This window comes from Lipotes vexillifer, unplaced genomic scaffold, assembly GCF_000442215.2.
Source record: "Lipotes vexillifer unplaced genomic scaffold, Lipotes_vexillifer_v1.1 scaffold217, whole genome shotgun sequence".
In the NCBI taxonomy this organism is placed as follows: domain Eukaryota; kingdom Metazoa; phylum Chordata; class Mammalia; order Artiodactyla; family Lipotidae; genus Lipotes; species Lipotes vexillifer.
In genome coordinates this window covers 6,489,807-6,510,624 of record NW_006788200.1, presented here as the reverse complement: position 1 = coordinate 6,510,624, position 20,818 = coordinate 6,489,807, and the positions used below count along the sequence as shown (strand labels likewise).

The window sequence follows — 20,818 nt, the reverse complement described above, 5'->3', positions numbered from 1 at the left end:
TTCAGCAGACTGTGCAGGATCTCTTTGGCCAAGCCCCAAGTAAAGCTGTCAATCCTGATGAGGCTGTGGCCATTGGAGCTGCCATTCAGGGAGGTGTGTTGGCTGGTGATGTCACAGATGTGCTACTCTTGGATGTCACTCCCCTGTCTCTGGGTATTGAGACTCTGGGAGGTGTCTTCACCAAGCTTATTAACAGGAACACCACTATTCCAACCAAGAAGAGCCAGGTAAAAGCCACCCCACCCTACTTTGTCACAGAGATACTAGGTTCTGTGAGGATGTGATTGTAGCCACTTCTGTGAGCTTTTCCTAGAAAACTTTCCTTTTTGTTTTGCAGTCCATACTAGTTGAATGTGGAGGTTTGGTAAGAATCTTGTCCTTTGTTCTCTCTTGTTCCTAGAAAAGTTCTCTTTACCTGTCAGCCAGTGGTGATGATTTTAGGGAAGTCATCAATAGTCTCTCCTTCTCAGGATAATAATTGCCAGGAGCCTCATCATTTGAGACTAAATTCCTATACTCTTCTGTTCTTAAAGGCAGTAAAAAGAATGGCGTGGCCGAGACTAAGGGAGTTTGCTTATCTTCCTGGAGAACGATAGGGGTTCTGAGATATCAAGCCAGGGTTATTTGGACAATGGCTTGGTCTTAGATTAAGAATTATTTCCTTTCTCAGTTTTGGTGTTTTTCTGAAAGAACTATGGCTATTGCTATGTTTGAAGTGATGTATTGCCAACACATCATTCTCAAGTGTGTGGTGATTTCCTGTGACTATGAGCATAAAATAAATGTCCTCTCTCTGACCCATTTCTCTGGATGAGCATGTTTCAACATCTCGCTTTTTATAGCTCCTTCTTGAGGCCTTCTGTGCTAATGCTGCATCTTTGTACCATGCATTTGCTTAGCTGAAAACAATAGCTATTGTATGCCCTTTTGCTGTGCTAATCCTACTCCTGTTATCTGTAAATACATAAGCCTTTGTTCTGAACATAGTGTACATTAGGATTCTTCCAGTGTTGGGAGGTGAATTTCTTCCTTTGGTTTGTTGCACTTTGTAAGGGGGAATAGGCTGGAAAAAAAAAATCAGGCTGCCAACCCAGCAAGTTTCCTTTTTCTCCCTAGGTGTTTTCTACAGCTGCTGATGGACAGACTCAAGTGGAGATTAAAGTGTGTCAGGGTGAGAGAGAGATGGCTGGAGACAACAAACTTCTTGGACAGTTTACTTTGGTAGGTATTGGGAATCATGAATGTTATGCTCATTTTTTTATGGTGAAGTTACACTATTCTAACCCCTAATATTACCATAAACTGCTGACAGACATAGTCTGTGTTATCTTAGCATAGTATTCAAATGAATTCTGCAACTGGATAACCATGGCTTCAGTTTTTACCTGAAAGCCCTGCCTCTTGTGCCTTAGGAATAAATAAACAAGCTTGTAAGAGCCAGGGAAATGTTCATAAACAGTGCTTATTAAAAAAAATTCCTGATTACTATTTTACTACTTTTAAAGACATTTGATATTGTTATTAGCTGCTACTTTGTCATCGTCATCTTTTTTTTTTTGGCCATGCTCTGTGGCATGTGGGATCTTAGTTCCCTGACCAGGGATTGAACCTGTGCCCTCTGCAATGGAAGTGCAGAGTCTTAACCACTGGACCGCCAGGGAAGTCCCTTGTTACTGGCTTCTAGTCAGCATCGCTTATTGCTTGTTGGGATGAATGATGGGAAAGTTTACTCTTCACGCATTGTGTATCCTTAGGTACATAAAACCATTGTGGTTACTTGCTATAGCCAGCCTTCACTAGTATGAGTGCTGTTTATTTCAAGCAGCAATGAAATTACCACCCTCACTGACAAACTCATGTTTTTGTACATTTAAGTGAAAGTTTCACTTGTTCCTCCCAGAAACCAAGTAATTTCTTCCCCAGAAAACCGTATAGGTTTTGGAAACAGAGCACTGGACCCCTTTGTGAGAGGAGCTTACTCTGGTATTTATTTATTCTAGATTGGGATTCCCCCAGCCCCTCGTGGAGTCCCTCAGATTGAAGTTACATTTGACATTGATGCCAATGGGATTGTACATGTTTCTGCCAAAGATAAGGGTACAGGACGCGAGCAGCAGAGTAAGTACTCTTATTTATTAAGACTGTAAGAGTGAGGTGAGGGACTTTTCTCTGTTGGGAACTAGACCCTCTAGATTGGGCATTATCTTTTCCCTTAGCCTCAGTGGAGGATGATGAGTCCTCTTTGCCCTCTTTCTCCTCAGTTATCAGTGTCACATTAACAGGTATGGTGTTTATTCCCCCAAAAAAGGCAAGCACTGAGCCTCTGGATTGCTGAAGTTTTGGTAGGTAGGACAGTTAGTTCTCTGTATATTTTAGACCCTTGGTTTCCCTCTCCTTATTGTAGAACAATAGGATATTCCCCTTCTTAATGCACATCAAGACAGCTACTTTGAAGAGGAGGATTCTTTTTCTTAATACAGTAGAGGAAGAAGCATATAGTTTTCCTGGGAAATAATGAGGTGCCTTCTTTTCACTATAGTTGTGATCCAGTCTTCCGGTGGGTTAAGCAAAGATGATATTGAAAATATGGTTAAAAATGCAGAGAAGTATGCTGAGGAAGACCGGCGAAAGAAGGTGATTACTTTGCTCATATAACTTCTATGTGAAATGCCTGTCTTATTTATTCTCAGTCTTCCCATATCAAAATTTTCATGTTACAAAATTCAGCTAAAACCTCTTACAGACATCTCAGACCACAGTGATTTCTCCTTCTTAACTGTTTATACTCTGTTAACTGTATGTAGCAGTTTTCATGTTGTCTTCTTAATGAGGACATTCAGCCAACTAGTTGATTGGGAAGTCTTCATTCAAACTACATTTTTAATTTCTCTTAGGAACGAGTTGAAGCAGTTAATATGGCTGAAGGAATCATTCATGACACAGAAACCAAGATGGAAGAATTCAAGGACCAATTGCCTGCTGATGAGGTAAACCCTCTTTTAAAATAGCTCAAGAAGTTGGGAGGCATCATCATCAATGTCAGTGAAGGTCATTTTTCTGTGTCGGTCTTGATAGGAATTTAGTTTTTAAAAGATGTTTCTAAACATTCTGCTGTGTGTTATGGGACAAGAACCAGAAAAAGTGAGGGTCTGGTTTTGTTTTGTTTTTAAGTGCCACAAGCTAAAAGAAGAGATTTCCAAAATGAGGGAGCTCCTCGCTCGAAAAGACAGTGAAACAGGAGAAAACATAAGGCAGGCAGCATCTTCCCTTCAGCAAGCATCATTGAAGCTCTTCGAAATGGCATACAAAAAGGTACAAGGCTGTTTTACTCAATGAATATTTTGCTCCTTACTTGATGCACATCAACTGCTCTTGATTACTGTCACTGATGGCTCCTCCATAGCCATTTATGGAACTGGGAGTATTGGAATTGGAAATATCCTTCTTCCTGCATTTTTGACTACTTTGGGTGGGAGGGAGGGAGGGTGAGGTCAAAGGGAAGAAAGGAAGAAATCACTAAAACTGGGAGAGTGGAACAGGCAGGATATGGCTTTTTTGTTTTTAGTTCATCAGAGAGCAAACTATCACCCTTAACATTAAACAAGTGACTCTCAAATGTTTTCTTATAGATGGCATCTGAGCGGGAAGGCTCTGGAAGTTCTGGCACTGGGGAGCAAAAGGAAGATCAAAAGGAAGAGAAACAGTAACAGCAGTAAACTTTGGAGTCAAAAGGACAACATATTATGATGCTTAGGAGTGAAGGGATTTCCTGAGCTGAAATGGGCAAAACTTCAGTCTTCTACTGTGTTTTTGCAGTACTCTATATATAATTTCCTGAATATGTAAATTTAGTGACCATTAGCTAATGATCATTTAACAAGTGATAATTCCCAACAGTACAGAGTTCACAGTATTCTGTCCCTAGCCTGTCATTCTTTTTCAGCTGCATGTAAAATGGGGGGAAAGATGATTTATTCATCATTCTAAAGATTTAATGTTGTTTTGTGCTGAAGTAGCTGTATTTTCAAAGGGGTGAAACCATCTCACACACTGAAGACAGGTCTGGAATGAGACCATAGGGGGATGAGATCCTTCTAGTTACATAAGTACTGCTGTACCAGCCTGTGTGTATATGGAGTTCTTCAACTGAGGCCTTACAAGGCAAGCCAACTGTGCCATGTTGGGAGGTAGGGCAGGGGAAGCTAAATCAATGGAAAACTAAGCTAGCTATTTATGTGAGGTCCAGCTTCTAAAACACAAGTCTCCCAAACTTTCTGAAGGCATACTTTCCTATCTACCCTTTGGCCTGTGTCTGGCACCTGTATCCCTGATGACTGTTCTTTTTGATCCATTCTGGATTTTTTAAAAAATAAATAGGAAGAGCATTTTGATTTCTTGTCTGTGAGGGGTGAGGCCCTGAGATTTAGCTTCAGAAATATGACATTAATCACATTTCCCAACTCCCTGACCTCAATACAGGATTTTCTAATACTGGCATTTGAATTTCTAACAAATTGAAAACTTGGGAAGGCCAGTATAATAATAAGCATTATCACCAAAGACAAGTCTGGTTCAGAGAAGCCTTTTTTTTTTTCTCCCTAGCCCCATCTGAGGTTTGGAATGTTGAAATAGTCTTTAGATCTCTAACATGAAAATCAGGCCTCCTGTTTCCAGGCTGCTTTCTGCTCTAAATAAGTCCAACCAGAATTGGCTTACAGTAATGAAACACGTCTAGTATTAAGTCCTAAGGTGATTTCAGTGGCTCAATAATAACAGGAACCCAGATTCTTTCTATAGTTTTGCTTTTTCATCCTCAGTGAGTTGCCTTGTCCTAATTTCTCTAATGTAGTTCTAAATATCACATGCTATCAACTTCAGAACCAGGAAGGTGACTGCATCTTAGAACTCACTTAAGTTTTAATAATTATTTCTTGTTTATTTCTTAAAAATTAAGGAGATTGTTTATGTGTTAATTATGTTTCTGGAAAATGGTTTATTAACACCCTTTGAAAAGCTTCTTGAGGTTTCATATGAGAAATAATAGGCTCAAATTTTCAGCCACGTGACCACTTGGTGAGAACCTTGTGGGATGTGCAGTAATTCTTTATGAAGGATTGTTTTGTGGCATGCTGGGGAAGATAATTAGCATCTCTGGTTGGCCCTTGCTCACTAAATGTGTCTAGTGTTTACCAATCATTGTGATAACTAAGCCTCTCAAGCATTTCCAAAGCACCCCAATTCAGAACTACTGGTTTATATTATTCAAGATTTCATCTTTGAGATCAGTGAAAGGAGCAAAGCATGCCCTGAACAAAATGGGTTCTATTAGAGAGGTGGGGAGAAGAGCTGCTTGGGCAGGTACCCACAGATACTGTCTGAAGCTGTGCCATGAGTGGTATATGTAGTAGTAGTTCGGTTACCTTCTAATAAAACTAATAATAGCACAAGCAGCCTTGAACAAAAATTTATAAATTCAGATACAGTCTTCCTTTTGTGGTGCAAGTGCTTGATAGGTCCCAAAAGGAAAACTTCCTGGGATTATTCCAGCTGTCTTCCCCACTTAAAACTCCACCCTTGCTACACAATAGTACAACATGTGATCTGACCCCTCAATACCTTTCTTTTCCCCTACCCTCCTACTATACTTTGACCTTGCTTAGACAGTCTTCCCACAGATTTCTACCTGACTCATCCCTTTTTTCATAAGTCATAAGGTTTTTTTTCTAATTTAGTCATAAGGTTTTGAAATGTCATAAAACATGCTGCCTTCTTCTAGTCCCTGTCATTTCCTAGCCTTACCCTACTCTTTCTCCACAGCAGTTATTACCACCTAATTTGTCTTTCCCCCCATTGCTATGGTCTGAATTTTTAGGTCCCCCAAATCCCTATGTTGAAATCCTAACTCCTACAGTGATGGTATTAGGAAGTGGGGCCTTTGGGAGGTGGTAGATCACTAAAAGGGGCTCTAGAAATCCTGATCCCCTTCCACCATATGAGGACACATTTAAGTTTATGACCTGGAAGAGGGCCCTCACCTGACCATGCTGGCACCCCGATCTCAGACTTTCCAGCCTTCAGAACTGCAAGATAAATTTTGTTTATAAGCTACCCAGCCTGTATTATGTTATGACAGCTTGAACGGACTAAGACCCACCATTTTAAGTTTCAAGAAGCCAGAAACTTTTGTTCACTGCTATTTTCCAACATTAGAACAATGCTTGGCACTTTAAGCACTCAAATCTTCTGTCAAATCAGTCTCTCCCACTGTCCAAAACTTGGGTGGTTTGGTTTCTCCATTTGAGAAAGGCCTTAATTTTTAAGTTTATGTATAAATTATACTCTGATCTGTCAAGAGTTCTAGGGGCAACAAACCAAACCCAGAAATTAGAACTTAACTGGTAAAAGATAAGTCTTAATTAGGAAAAGAATTTAAGGAGAAAGTAATGTTTAGAGGACTAAAAATGTGGCCTGAGGTATTCCTGGGCCAGCAAAGGGGAAATACGAATGACCAGAATAAATGCGCAACCCTCTTTTATACTTCATAGGTATAAAAGTCCAATTCTGTTGCTGACTCTCTTGAAAAAATTTACCCAAGTGGAGTTTTTTTCTCAACTTTTTATTTCAAACCTGTTCTTAGAAAATTAAAAGAACGGTATAATGAACACACATAAAACCATTCACCTAGATTCAATTAGCATTTTGCCACATTTGTACTCTTCCACACTTGTGTCTGTTCACTCTATATATGTTTTCTGAACATCATGACACTTCAGCCTAAATATTTCAGCACTCTTAACATTCTCCCCGTAAATATAATCAGGAAATTTAGCACTGATATACTACTACCATATATATAGTCCATATAAAAATTTCCCCGATTGTCTCAACTTTTTCATCTAAGGTCAAATCAAAGATTGCATATGGCATTTAGTTCTATCTCCTTTTCCTAAGAATAGTTCCTTTGCCTTTTTGTCTTCATGTTGATAGTTTTGAAGGGTACAGGCCATTTGTTTTACAGAAGAACCCTTTGTTCAGATTCACATGGTGATTTCCTTGTGCTCAGCATCATGTACACATTATTGGTAGGGATACTACGTAAGCCTTGTGTCTTAATCAATGCATCAATTACCAGGGAGAACAAGATATCAATTCTGTGCTTTGCTCCACACTTCATTCTTAAGATACCTTTAATAAGCAGTCTGTGGGGGTGGCTTAATTTTAAGTATAACATTTATACTAGGGATTCTATAGCAAGAAGTAGCAGTAAAGAGAAAAGCAAGTTCTTACAGATGGTACATGAGAAGACTGGGAGTAAAGAGAACTCAAAATTTGAAAATAAACTGCTTCAAAGCAAAGACCCTTCACTATTTCAGATATCACTGTGACTCCATTCTCCAGTCCTAAGGCTGCTTTGTTAGGGCTATGTCTCCACCTTTCCTTCCTCTGGTATCAGAAGAACAATGAAATGAGTGAAAGCCCTAGATAGAGGAGCTATAAGGCAACATACATTATTCAACCTGTGAAGGAGGTAATGTAGCAATTACAGAAAGAACCATTGAAACAGCCATTTTAGTAGGTCAAAAACGGTTGAATATCACCAATTGCATATTGTTAAACCTAATTACAATGCACCATCAATCCCATTTCTGCTGTGGTAAGTCAGGAAATGGAAATCTATCTTCACACTAAAGAGAATACTGCAGCTGAACCAACCTTTAATAATTAAAACTTTCAATGCTGAGTGAGATCACAGGAAACCGGAAATGTTCCACCTAAACCGTAAGCTCTTAAACAGGTTCTTGGAGCCCCTAACCCAGAGCGTAGAGATTTGGGGCAATGGTTGGGAAGTGGGGAGTCCACATGAGTGACTTCAGGGGGTCTATAAACCACTGATTATAAAATGCAAGACTGCAAATATTAATTTTTCTGGGGAAACGGCCCATTACTTTAACTGATTTCTTGAAGGAATCTGTGACCAAAAGGTTAAGAACCACAGATTTCCCAAATGGGAAACCAATCTACCTTACTAGTCTAACTACTTAAATTCAAGCCATACGCCTTGGTCCATGTCCCCCTTGCCTTTAGCCATCTCCCCAGTCTTGCCTTTCCACATCTTAGGTATCCTTGGTCTACCCTCTTCTATGAAGCCTTCCCCATTCAGCCCACACTGGCTGTTTCACTCAAATTCTTACACTCTTGTTTTTCAATTTTTTAATGTTCAATTCAGGAACTTATTATAGCTTTTAATATTTTCTCCCATCTTCCTTTGGATTATTTTGAAGCAAATTCCAGAAATCATAATTTTACTCTAACATTGTACCTCTAAAAAGGTTATTCTATAAAATATAACAATATGATCATATCGAAAAAAATTAACAACTCCTTAACGGCAAAAACTTGAATGTTCAAATTTTCCCAATATTTTCAAAAACTTTTTTTTTTTTTTTTTGGCCACGCCACGTGACATGGGGTTGAACCCGGGCCCCCTGCACTGGGAACGCAGAGTCTTAACCACTGGACTGCCAGGGAAGTCTCATAACTTTTTCAACTGTTTTCAAGAGACAGGAGCCAATAACGGCCACACCCTATATTGGTTGATATGTCCCTTAAGTCTCTTTTAAACTATAGGTTTCCTTGCCTCTTTTTCCTCTGCTTTGCAATTTATTTGTTGAAGAAACTGTGCCACTTGTCCTACAGTCCTGTAATCTACATTCTACATTTCACTGACTGCATTCTTATGTCATTTAACATGTTCTTCCATCCCCACTTGATCTGATTCAAGTTAAGCTTTTTGACAAGATTAGTTCATCAAAGGGTATGTAATTCTGGTTGGCTCTTTTGTGATGTTAGCAGCCACTGATGATCATTACCTAGATCTCTAATTTTATTAAAGGTATACTATTCTACTTCTTTTTTTTTTTTTTTTTTTTTTTTTTTTTTTTTGTGGTATATGGGCCTCTCACTGTTGTGGCCTCTCCCATTGTGGAGCACAGGCTCTGGACGCGCAGGCTCAGCAGCCATGGCTCACGGGCCCAGCCGCTCCGCGGCATGTAGGATCTTCCCGGACCCAGGCACAAACCCGCGTCCCCTGCATCGGTAGGCAGACTCTCAACCACTGCGCCACCAGGGAAGCCCTACTTCTATCTTTTCTTCATTTTTTTATATGAAATACCTCTCTAGTGAGAAACTTCCCCTCATAACAAGTAACTAGTTACCCTGAGGTAGAGTTCATATGGGAAAGGCTTCTTTATTTACTGGTTTTTAGAATGAGTTAGATCTGTAGTATTAATCAAAGGTGAGACCAGTGAGATTTCTTGGGTGTCTTTGTGAACTCACGGATTTTAACTTATTTAATGTGCTTCAAGTCACTGCAATTATTCTTATTAATGCTCAAATTCTTCTAACATTGGCCTCGGTAGGCTTTTCCTTCTGGCTTAGTTTTGTTTTTTTTGTTTTTTTTTTTTTTGCGGTACGCGGGCCTCTCACTGCTGTGGCCTCTCCCGTTGCGGAGCACAGGCTCTGGACGCACAGGCTCAGCGGCCATAGCTCACGGGCCCAGCCTCTCCGCAACATGTGGGATCCTCCCGGACCGGGGCACGAACCCGTGTCCCCTGCATCGGCAGGCGGACTCTCAACCATCGCGCCACCGGGGAAGCCCCCTGGCTTAGTTTTGACAAGACCCCATTAGTAAAGGACAGTATCTTCCATAAATGGTGTTGGGAAAACTGGACAACCACATGCAAATGAATGAAAATGGACCACTATCTTACACCATACACAAAAATTAACTCAAAATGGATTAAAGACACGAACGTAAGACCTGAAACCATAGAACTTATATAAGATAACATAGTAAGCTCCTTGACATCAGTCTTGGATTTTGGGGATTTAACACCAAAATCAAAAACAACAGCAGCAAAAATAAACAAGGGGGGGTGTACACCAAACTAAAAAGCTTCTGCACAGCAAAGGAAACCATTAACAAAATGAAAAGGCAACCTACTGAATGGAAGAAAATATTTGCAAATCATATATCTGGTAAGGAGTTAGTTCCCAAAATATATAAAGAACTCATACAACCCAATAGCAAAAAAATAATCAAAAAATGGGCAGAAGACATGAATAGACATTTTTCGAAAGACACAGATGGCCAAAAGGTACATGAAAAGGTGCTAAGTGGGCTTCCCTGGTGGTGCAGTGGTTGAGAGTCCGCCTGCCGATGCAGGGGACACGGGTTCATGCCCCGGTCCAGGAAGATCCCACATGCTGTGGAGCGGCTGGTCCCGTGAGCCATGGCCCCTGAGCCTGCGCATCCGGAGCCTGTGCTCCGCAGCAGGAGAGGCCACAACAGTGAGAGGCCCGAGTACTGCAAAAAAAAAAGGTGCTAAGCATCACTAATCATCAGGGAAATGTAAATCAAAACCACAGTGAGGTATCACCCCACACCTATAGAATGGCTAGTATCAAAAAGACAAGAAGTAACAAGTATTGGCATAGATGTGGAGAAAAGGGAACACTTGTTTACTATGACTGGAAATGTAAACTGGTGCAGCTACTATGGAAAAGAGTATGAAGGTTCCTCAAAAAATTAAAAATAGAACTACCACAGGATCCAGAAATTCTACTTCTGGGTATTTATCCAAAGAAAACAAAAACAGAAATTTGAAAAGATGTATGCACCTCCATGTTCACTGCAGCATTATTTACAGTAGCCAAGATATGGAAACAACCTAAGTATCCATTGATGAATGAATGGATAAAGAAGATGTGGAATACTATTCAGCCATTAAAAAAATGAATTTGTGCTGCTTGTGATGACATGGAGGGAATTTGAGGGCATTATGCTAAGCGAAATAAGTCAGACAGAGAAAGACAAATACCATATGATCTCACTTATATATGGAGTCTTAAAAACAACAAGCTCATGTATACACAGAACAGATAGGTGGTTGCCAGAGGTGGGGTTGGGGGTGGGGTGGGAGTGATAGGGGGTGAGTGAAATGGGTGAAGAGGGTCAAAAAGATAGACTTCCAGTTATAAAATAAATCAGTCTTGGGGATGTAATGTATAATATGGTGACTGTAGTTAATTATACTGTATTGCATATTTGCAAGTTGCTAAGAGAGTAAATCTTAAAAGTTCTCACAAGAAAAAAAATTATTTATATATGGTGATAGATGTTAACTAGACTTATTGTGATCACAACATATACAAATATCAAATCATGTTGTATAGCTGAAACTAATATGATGTTATATGTCAATTATACCTCAATAAAAAACCAAAAGTCTATCAGGGTACTAAAAGTACTTAAAAAAAAGACCCCCAGTAGTCTTCATTCCTTTCCTTTCTTATTGATATAGCAAAGTGTTTCAGGCTCAATTTGTTCATTTCTGCCTCAGTCCTATAAACAGCTACTTCTCCTTTTATACTGTTATCTACTTGTTTAACATTCCTATATCTTTTTTCCCCTAAAAAAAGACCATAAATTTAGTGACTGCACTACATCTAAAAAGAATGTTCAGCACTTACCCCAGCACTGTGCTAGACAGAAAACTAGTACGTGATAAATATTTATGGAATTGAACTAAAAGATTAGCATCTGTCTAGCTATTCTACAAGGATTTCTACTGAGTCAAGACAGGCAGCACTGAAAACATTAAGCACTTACCTCCTCCCCAGGTGGTCCAATGGCATGGCTCAATCTCACTCTGCTAATTATTCTTTCATGTTATGGGAAGACCTACTCCAGCTCTAGCGAGTACTCCCTAGAACAAGGATTCTAAAAAAAGGAAAAAAATTTTTTTCTAGAGTTGAAAGAATGAGAAAAAAAGTTCTCTATGTGCATTTTCTTAAAGTTGGAAATCATTATAAGGTAAAGCATTTAATGGTCCATATCTGCTTAATTTAACAAGACTACAAATTAGTGTAAAGATGTTTGCTTATCTAGACAGGAAGCTGCTGTCATTCCTTAGTTGTAGTCCCCCTTCCCACTGAAAGGCTACATTTCACCACTAGGTGTCCACAGGGGAGGAAATGATACCTTACACTGGCCCATTTCAAGTCACTTTCATACACATCTGCACTCCACAATTAAGCAACTGTGCTTTATGTCAATTTACACAAATCTTCAATTCTTTGAGTTTTATATTGTACCATGTAGGTCTTCTTCATAAACTTTTACTTACTGTAAGATTTTTTTATTTACTTAAAGATGGAATCTACAAAACTGCATTCCTTAAATTCACTATGCTTAAGTACAGCCAAGAATTGAGGGCAGACTACACATTCCTTTATCGATAGAGCTCTACTTCATGAAACTGTAAGCCCTTTAGAGATAGTCTAATCCAGAGATTTTTCAAACTTTTTTATTTTTCTAGGCACAGAAACATTTTTTTTTCTTTTTGAACAACGTACTATAACTCTTTGATGGATGGACGGGGCAGGGAAAACACACGCAGTTACTAAGAAACCTAGGAAAACGTCATCCATTCTACTAATATAGTTAGGGTTATAAATACCCAATATTTTAAACTCCAACTCTGAAAAGTTCTGAATTTCTAACAATCATTAACACACCAGCCATGGAAGCAGCAGAAAATATCCCACAGACCTATTTTACTGGTCCCCTCTTTCCACCAGAAGGAAAAAGTCCCTAAGAATTGTACTTTGGATCTGTTCTTCCTTTAGTTTTTCAAACTTATTTTCTGCTAGAGAATGATGAAGTGAGTAGTGTCAGAGATCCTCAATAGAAAGAGTATAGAAAACAACAGAAGAGGACAGAACAAATTTGGAAAAACTAAAAAGAGAACTAAAATTCACTGGTGACACATGCTTGCTGTAATGGTACTAGGAACTTCACACAAATTATTCAATCCAACAATAGTCCCAACAAAATAGATGGGATCCCCATTCTACAGACAAGAAAACTGAGATTCTGCAAGATTTAAGAAGTGACTTGTTCAAGGTAAGGAGAGTGAAGGCTCAACCCTAAGACTTCCTAGCTCCAGACTTTTCTTTAACAACCCCATTGACTTCCAGAAGAGCCATGGGTTTGCCTTAGCAAACCTTTCCACAACCATCCCTTGCCGCCTTCTCCACCTTGATTACTCCTAAACTGGCCTCCACATTAGCAACCAATTATTTCATTCTGTACCTAACAGCACTTTGTTCTCAAGCTGCTACAGGTGTTTTCAACATCAAAACAATCCATCCCTTTCCTTTCCCCTGAATCCCCACCTATTTACTAGGAATGTCACCTATACCCCATATTTAAAATTATTACCTAATGTTAGAGCTGGGGGAAAAGTTCTGAGGTCATCAAGAACAAATCCTTCAGTTTTCAGAGAACAACCTGTGCCTAGAGAGCTTATATATTCTGCATTTTGAAAAACATCTTTATCACCGTTATATTACAGGAGGTTCCTCCTGAACACTGAATGGTCATGGCCTCCTCCTTGCCAAAGGAAATAGCACCCCTGTTCTATTGCTCCCAAATCACTTCTGCTAGAGATCCATGCCAGCTTTTGTCTCTAACACACTGATTTCCAACTCTAAGTGCAGAGATGGTGAATTTGCAGCAACTAGGCAAGTAAGCTTTTAGGGCTACAGTTCAACTGCCTGGATTTAGAATATTCTAAGAAAGAAATTGCAGGAATATTACTCAGCCATAAAAAAAGAACAAAATAATGCCATTTGCAGACACATGGATGGACCTAGAGATTGTCGTACTTAGTGAAGTAAGTCAGAGAGAGAAAAACAGATATCATATGATATCACTTATATGTGGAATCTAAAAAAAATGGTACAAATGAACCTATTTACAAAATAGAAATAGAGTCACAGGTATAGAAAACAAACTTATGGTTACCAAGGGGGAAAGGAGAGGAAAGGGATAAATTGGGAGACTGGGAATGACATATACACAGTACTATATATAAAATAGATAACTAATAAGAACCTACTGTATAGCACAGGGAACTCTACTCAATACTCTATAATGACCTATAAGGGAATAGAATCTACAAAAGAGTAGATATATGTATAACTGATTCACTTTGCTGTCAGCAGAAACACAACATTGTAAGTCAACTATACTCCAATAAAAATTTAAAAAAAAAAAAAAGAAAGTTGCACATCTTGGTAATCACCAAATTTCAAGGATTCAAAGGTTAACAAACAGCAATTCCATCTGGGATGTCACCATGCTTACTTCAGCATGAATCACAAAGAAAAGCCTGTGAGCTAGTCTAGAAAGCCTGTAAAGCCATCACACACGGACCTGAAGCAACACTATAAACATAAAAATGAGCAGGAAAAGAATATCAAGGCAACCTAGCATAAAAAGTAGGAATTGGGGCAAAGGGAGTGAAGTAGGGAAAATCAAAGGACATGGTAGACAACCAGTCAGTAAGCAGTGTTTATGACTATTTAAGAAGGCCCATTACTAAGCACAGTGAATGGCACCCAGTAGAAGTACAATAAATATTATGAGTTAACATATGCTGAAAATTACAAAATGGAACCTAAAGAAGAGATTCCACTCTGGGAACTCATTTGCTGGGGGAAAGAAGACTTGCCCCCCATGTCTCCACCCTGAGCAACCCCCTTTTACCTTTCTTTGCCTGAGTTTCCCAATGTATGAAATGGGGGTAAAAGCCCCATTTCCAAGGTGTGGACAAAATTGAAATAACATGCAAAAAGGATTCAAAGCTCACACAAATGCAACCGCCTGAGAACACCACTGGCATGTCTCATAAGCAATCTCAAATTTAATAAGCACAAGATAAAACTTTCAATAATCCCCCTCAACCTGCTCCTCATCTTGCCCATCTCAGTAAAGGAAACCATTTCAGTACTCTGGCCGTCATTCTTGCCCTTCCTCCTCATCCAACCCATCATCCAGTCCTATCCATTCTAACCTTCAAATATCATTCACTTCTATCTGCACTGTCATCACCCTAATCTAAGCTACAATTATCTCTCACATAAATTACTGACCTTGCTCCAGCACACCAGCTTTTGCAGTTCCTCAAATGTGTTATGCTCCCTCCTGACAAACTCCTGTTCACCCTTTGGGTCTCATTCTAGAGTTTTCACTCACTCCTCATTCATTGCACTCTCACACCATTTTGAAGTACTTATGTATTTGTGCAATTATTTTCTTTCACAAACGGCTATAAATCCAACTAAACTAAGAATTCCACGAAGGGAGGCACTGTGATTTGTTTGGTTCTCCTCATGAAAACCGGGTCTGGCACACAGTTTAGGCCCAAATATATAAATGACTCCAGCTGAGGTGGAGACATAAAGTAGCCAACTACAACTCCTAACTTAAAAAGACAGCTGCCCACGTTGCTTCAACACTCTCCCCACCTCCACTCTCAACAGCTCAGACCAAACCATTCATGGCATCAGATACCTCAGGGCTCCAACCTCAGGCAGCCCCTGCTTTCTCCACACACCCCCCCCCATAGAGTTCCAGGTCCAAAGAGAACCCCTCAGCCCTGGGGCGGGAAGGGACGTGCCTCTTTTGCCCCTGCGGGTGTCGGGGTGCCGGACTACCCAGGAGAAGTTTCCTAATCCGGTACACCCTGGCCGAGCGTCTGAACACTAGTCCGCGCAGCCGTGACGCCCGCAGGCCCGAGCGCTTCGTTAGCTATGAAGCAGCAAAGTGCGAGGCGCTTCTTTGAGATTTCTCAGACGCAATTTAAACCGCGGGTCCCGGCTCGAGCGTAAAGGCGCGTCGCAGACCCTCAGATGTCCATTCTATTCAAGAAGGTGGGACAGAAAACACGACGACCCATGCGCCTTGCCCTTTAAGAAACACCCCCGTTTGAGCCAGGCGGGGCTCCGAGTAAATCCTCGCGAGAGCCACCTGCTTCCGCCCGCTTCCTGCTCTTGGTTCTCCGGACCGGAAGGAAGGAGGTACTTCCCCTGCCCCCGGCTTCTACCTCACAAGGCAGCGCGGCCCCAGCTGCGGCCAATCGGCGGGCTCATTCTAGGCCACGGCCCAGAGAGCCAATGGAAAGTCGCGGCGCGCGCAGAGTTTCCTCTCTTCCTCACCGGCCCCCTCCCTTCCGCCTGCCGACTTCCACTCAGCCCCTGGCGGAGGAAGTGATGTCACAGGCCCCATGTGAGCGGATTGCAACACATGCAGCTGCCTGGAAAGAGGGAGCCGGTGTCCTACGTCAGAGCCGCCGCCGCGGAGCCGCCGCCGGGGAGGAACAGCCGCTGCCGCCCAGGACTGGGCCCTTAGGTAAGCCAGGGGAAGGGAAAGGCCAGCGACCACCGCGGCGGGCCGCGCGGGGCGGGAAGAGGAGGGACTGTCGGGGGTGCCGAGGAAGGGGGCCGCTCTGCCCCAGCGGCGGCGCTAACTCTGTGGTCTTGGTGTCTCCGGGCCCCGCCGGGCCGCTCTAGGGAGGAGGAGGCGAGAAGATGGCGGACGACCCCAGTGCTGCCGACAGGAACGTGGAGATATGGAAGATCAAAAAGCTCATTAAGAGCTTGGAGGCGGCCCGCGGGTGAGCGCCGCGTCTGGGCCCCCCCATGCCCTCTTGGTTTCCGGACCCCTCAGGATGGCCGCCCCCGCGCCGCATGGCCGGATGAGGAGAACCGGGCACTAGCCAACTCCCGCCTTCTGGACCTCTGGGTAGTAGCCCTAGTCTTAGGGGCGAGGGTCTGCGCGGTTGGTCCGAGAAGGGGCCCTTTACCCTGTTAGGGCTAAGGGGTCCCGCTCCCGGGGCTCGGGCCACTCAACCCCGTCGTGGTAGGCTACTGCTACTTTTGTACTCCTTTCAGTCGCTTGAATCCAGAACCTCCCGTTTTGAGCTCCAGGTGCTGCCACCCAACTCGGGTGCTGCTGGGGGAAAGGGCCAAGCCTTGCTTTCCGAACGCCTTCCCTGATTTTCTCTCTTCTCCCTTCACTTTTCTCAGACAAGCTTCATTAAAATGGCCTCTCCCTCCCGGGCTTCTGAGACCCGGGTGGGTGAAGTTTGGATGGGGCGGGAAGGAGGGGTTGTCAGGGACAACCTCTTTCTGACTTCCTCTGATTTCTCTGGGTCTTACAATTCTCCCAATATGACTTCCTCCAAGTCCTTTAATTACTCCGTAGCTTCCTGGTGTTAGCTGTTACAGGAACCACCTCTAAACTGAAAATGTGTGCGGGGTCGGGGAGTGGGGGAGGTTTTGGTTGACAGGTGTGTATCTGTATATACAGGAGAAATCCCAGTTATGGGGCCGTTCATGTGAACTCTACCAGCAGGGTCCCTTTTGGCCTTTCTCTGGAACTCTTGGGGTAGAGATGCTGATGTATTAGCATTAATGCTTGTTGAAATTCAGAACTGGATTAAGCGGGCTGTGAGGGTTTTTTTGTAAATTTGGGTAAGAAACTATTAGGTGTGTCCGTTTTGGGAAGGGGAGACTAGGTTAAAACTGACTTTATATGTTCTTTTTTTAATTAAAAAAGAAGTTGTTTTTTGGGGGAAGGTGTGTCAGAGGTGTACCTGTTCTCTCACTATATTACTTTATTTTGTTCTTTTTCCCAGTCATAGAAACTCTTTACTTACAGGAAGTGGGGGGAAAAAAGTGTTTGGAACATGACATATTTGTATGTCTTCAGCATTCTTAGAAGAGCAGAGTGGCTTGTCCTGGGCCATGTTAAAAGTTGTTTTCAGTACAGGAATTGGACATTCTGGTTTCCAGCCCAGGTTTGTCCTTCCTTGGTAGATTTGCAATGATAGGATTCATCAAATTCATAGTTGTTACTGCTTTATGAAATAAAGTATGCTTAGTTCCATTGAAGGCCCAGGGCTAACAGTTTTGTCATTGTGTTGTTTTGTTTATAAATTTATTTATTTTTTATTTATTTATCTTTGGCTGCATCGGGTCTTCGTTGCTGCACGTGGGCTTTTCTTTAGTTGTGGCGAGCGGGGGCTACTCTTCATTGTGGTGCACAGACTTCTCACTGCGGTGGCTTCTCTTGTTGCGGAGCACGGGCTCTAGGCGCGCGGACTTCAGTCGTTGCAGCACGCAGGCTCTGTAGTTGTGGCTCTCGGGCTCTAGAGCGCAGGCTCAGTAGCTGTGGTGCACAGGCTTAGCTGCTCCGTGGCATGTGGGATATTCCCAGACCAGGGCTCGAACCCGTGTACCCTGCAGTGGCAGGCGGATTCTTAACCACTGTGCCACCAGGGAAGTCTCTGCCATTGTGTTTTGTTCCTAGTAATTAGTGACAGTTCTGTTTGGGGTGAAACTTCTGAAAGTTTAGTCCTCTTCAGTTACTGGGGCTTTTGCTCACTTTCTCTGATATGAATTGAAGATAGCAGCTTATTTTTCATTCAGTAGGTTTGTTTTTCTTTGAATTTAATACAACATTCAGACCTAGTTAATAATCTTAACCAGAATTTGAACACAGATGATTCTCTGCTACATGGTAGAATGAATAATTATTCCCCAAGTGTGAGAATACTGTACAGGAGGAGCAATATAGGTCATGACCCATTATGATGCACTACCAGGAATTGGCCGGGTTCTTTTGTTTCACTAGCACCTGCTGTTATGTTACTTGAATCCTTCACTTGAGTATGGCTTTTACAGTTTGCTGTTGTTACTGTTGTTTAAAGCTGGATGTACCCCTTGGGTTTGTTCTCTTACTACTTTAACTTTTTTTTTCATTTATTTGGTTGCGCTCAGTCTTAGTTGCGGCACGTGGGCTCCTTAGTTGTGGCATGCATGTCGGATCTAGTTCCCTGGTCAGGGATTGAACCCCAGCCCCCTGTATTGGGAGCATGGAGTCTTAACCACTGCACCACCAGGGAAGTCCCTCTTGTTACTTTAACTTGAAAGCAGGTTCACACATTAGAATTTGAATACATTACATACTCTGAGGAAGTCTAAAATATGAATTCAAACTATAATTTGCTTCTTGTCCAAGTGAAGTGACACTGAAGATAACAGTGTTTAATAACAGCATTCCCTTTACTGCTTGATGAAGGAAGCTCATTCTTAAATTTTTTCCTACCCATGTTACCTAACCACCTGAAACTTTTAAGCTCCTCTTTAAAGCTTTTAAAGACTTTAGTCCTTTGATTAGCAAAGTCCAGTAAAGTTTAAAGCATGTTAAAAATGAGGTTCTCTTTGCAGAACTTTTTTTCTAAGTAGTAGTTTTTATACAAGATTAAACTGTCCTCTAAACAGTGTGGTTCATAATCATGTCCTGCTTTGCCTACTTTGCTTTTATTCAGGATTGGGTTACATCTTGATCCCATGAAAATGTAAAATCTTGGCCATCTGTAGGTATCAGGAAGGGAGTCACACGTTTCTTCTGTTTAACTCAAACGGTTCTTGGTATATACCAATTTCTTTTTGAGGATAGCAACATTGTATTATCATGGTTGAGTTGTGTTAGTCAGACTTATTAGATTATAATAGTGTACAGTGAGAACTGTTTTTCCTTCTTTGCCTAATGGTAAAATACTAATAGGAGAAGCGTGATGGACTTTAAGCACAAACTGGATAGCACAATAAATCTATCTGTGCTGGTGTTTAAGGGGCAGGTTGTGGGTTTCAGGAGAAAACAGGTTGTGTTCAAGCATGGTTATTAACACTAGATAGCACTTAGTGGCAGATTAGTAGAATGGCTTTGGAAATGAAGATTTCTTCTCCACCCCTCAACACACACACACCCACCCCCCAGCAATTCTGGGCATGAGAATCACAGATTGGTTTGTTTTTAACCCTGGCTCTTAAGGTATGCTAGGATAAGAGTAATTTTGAAATTGAGATAGTCAATATGTGATTATCTTGATATATGACCCCAAGGTAATATAGCTTTAAAGGGGAACCACCTGTAAAATGGACTCACTGATTAAGTACATCTGAACAGAGTGAAGTTTCTAAGCACAATAATTTATTGCGCACTTGGCATGTTATAGACACTGTGTTAAGCAATACATTATTTCATTTAACCCTCACAAAAAGTATTGCCACCATTTGGTGGGAAAGGCAGACTAAGGCTGTGAGGTTAAATATCTTACTTTCTGGAATGTAGCAGATGCCCAGGATTTGAACCAATGTGCTGTACTGCCCAATGGATATATTTTATGTTTAAAAAAAAAAAGCAAGACTACACTTACTCAAATTGTAATCTGAGCTATAACAGACTATTTTATGCTATGGAAGACCACTTATAGGAGCCAAAATGACTAAAATGGGGAACTTACTAGGAGTCTTTTTGTAGTATTTTTGTCATACTTAGTTTTCTGAGTTAAAAAGTGTGTTACACGTATAACTTGAATTTAAGTTGGGTGGAACATACATATTTAGCTTCATATAAGCCTGGTAGAATGTTGGTTTCTGTGTATGCTAGTAAAATAACCAGCTAATTCTTTTCCTATATATAAGTCCCACTTAAAGTTAATGATAGCTCTTCCCAGTTTACGATTGCTCTTGGCGTATTCTCTGTAGTTGGCTTAATGAGGATAAATGTGTACATAAGTCAACTGGAACTAGGACCATGTGGATGGAATCCATGGTTATATTTTGAATAAGGAACTAAACCAGGTGAAGATATGTAGGAGAAAGGCAGATGGGAAATTTAGGTTGTTTTTTCCTAATATTTCCTGAGCCAGCAAGAGGTAGCCGCAGAAATTGTGTTGGAAGCTTTATAGTTTTCCGGTAATAAAATTATAACCAGAGCCTGTTATTACCAAGGACAGTGGTGAATGTAACCAAGGAACAGACAAGGTTTATTTGGGCTAAATTGTGTCTGTGGGTATTAGAATATTTTTTCACTTATCTTTGGCAGGGAATCTTATTTCAT

General features: G+C 41.3%; 2 protein-coding genes and 1 non-coding gene across 4 annotated transcripts in view; 2 read left to right on the top strand and 1 right to left on the bottom strand.

The window, feature by feature from the left end:
* The window catches only part of HSPA9 (heat shock protein family A (Hsp70) member 9), a 15,727-nt gene extending 12,020 nt beyond the window's left edge, over window positions 1–3,707 (top strand). Inside the window, exons 11-17 of the mRNA XM_007461423.1 lie at window positions 1–227; window positions 1,117–1,221; window positions 2,001–2,118; window positions 2,540–2,634; window positions 2,895–2,987; window positions 3,172–3,312; window positions 3,630–3,707. The exon at window positions 1–227 is cut by the window's left edge and continues 16 nt beyond it. Coding sequence (XP_007461485.1) covers window positions 1–227; window positions 1,117–1,221; window positions 2,001–2,118; window positions 2,540–2,634; window positions 2,895–2,987; window positions 3,172–3,312; window positions 3,630–3,707 — 857 coding nt within the window. The remainder of the gene's footprint in view (window positions 228–1,116; window positions 1,222–2,000; window positions 2,119–2,539; window positions 2,635–2,894; window positions 2,988–3,171; window positions 3,313–3,629) is intronic.
* Window positions 1,589–1,661, bottom strand: TRNAG-UCC (transfer RNA glycine (anticodon UCC)). Its single transcript has one exon. It is a non-coding gene; the product is annotated as a tRNA-Gly (tRNA).
* Window positions 3,708–16,062: 12,355 nt separating the features above from the next.
* ETF1 (eukaryotic translation termination factor 1) overlaps window positions 16,063–20,818 on the top strand; it is a 28,190-nt gene continuing 23,434 nt past the window's right edge. The window contains exons 1-2 of one of the 2 annotated variants that reach the window (XM_007461422.1): window positions 16,063–16,258; window positions 16,420–16,715. Coding sequence is in view for 1 of the 2 variants with exons in the window: in XM_007461421.1 (XP_007461483.1) it covers window positions 16,438–16,523 (86 nt within the window). In the remaining variant the exon portion in view is untranslated. The remainder of the gene's footprint in view (window positions 16,259–16,419; window positions 16,716–20,818) is intronic. The other variant, XM_007461421.1, reaches the window with a different exon arrangement.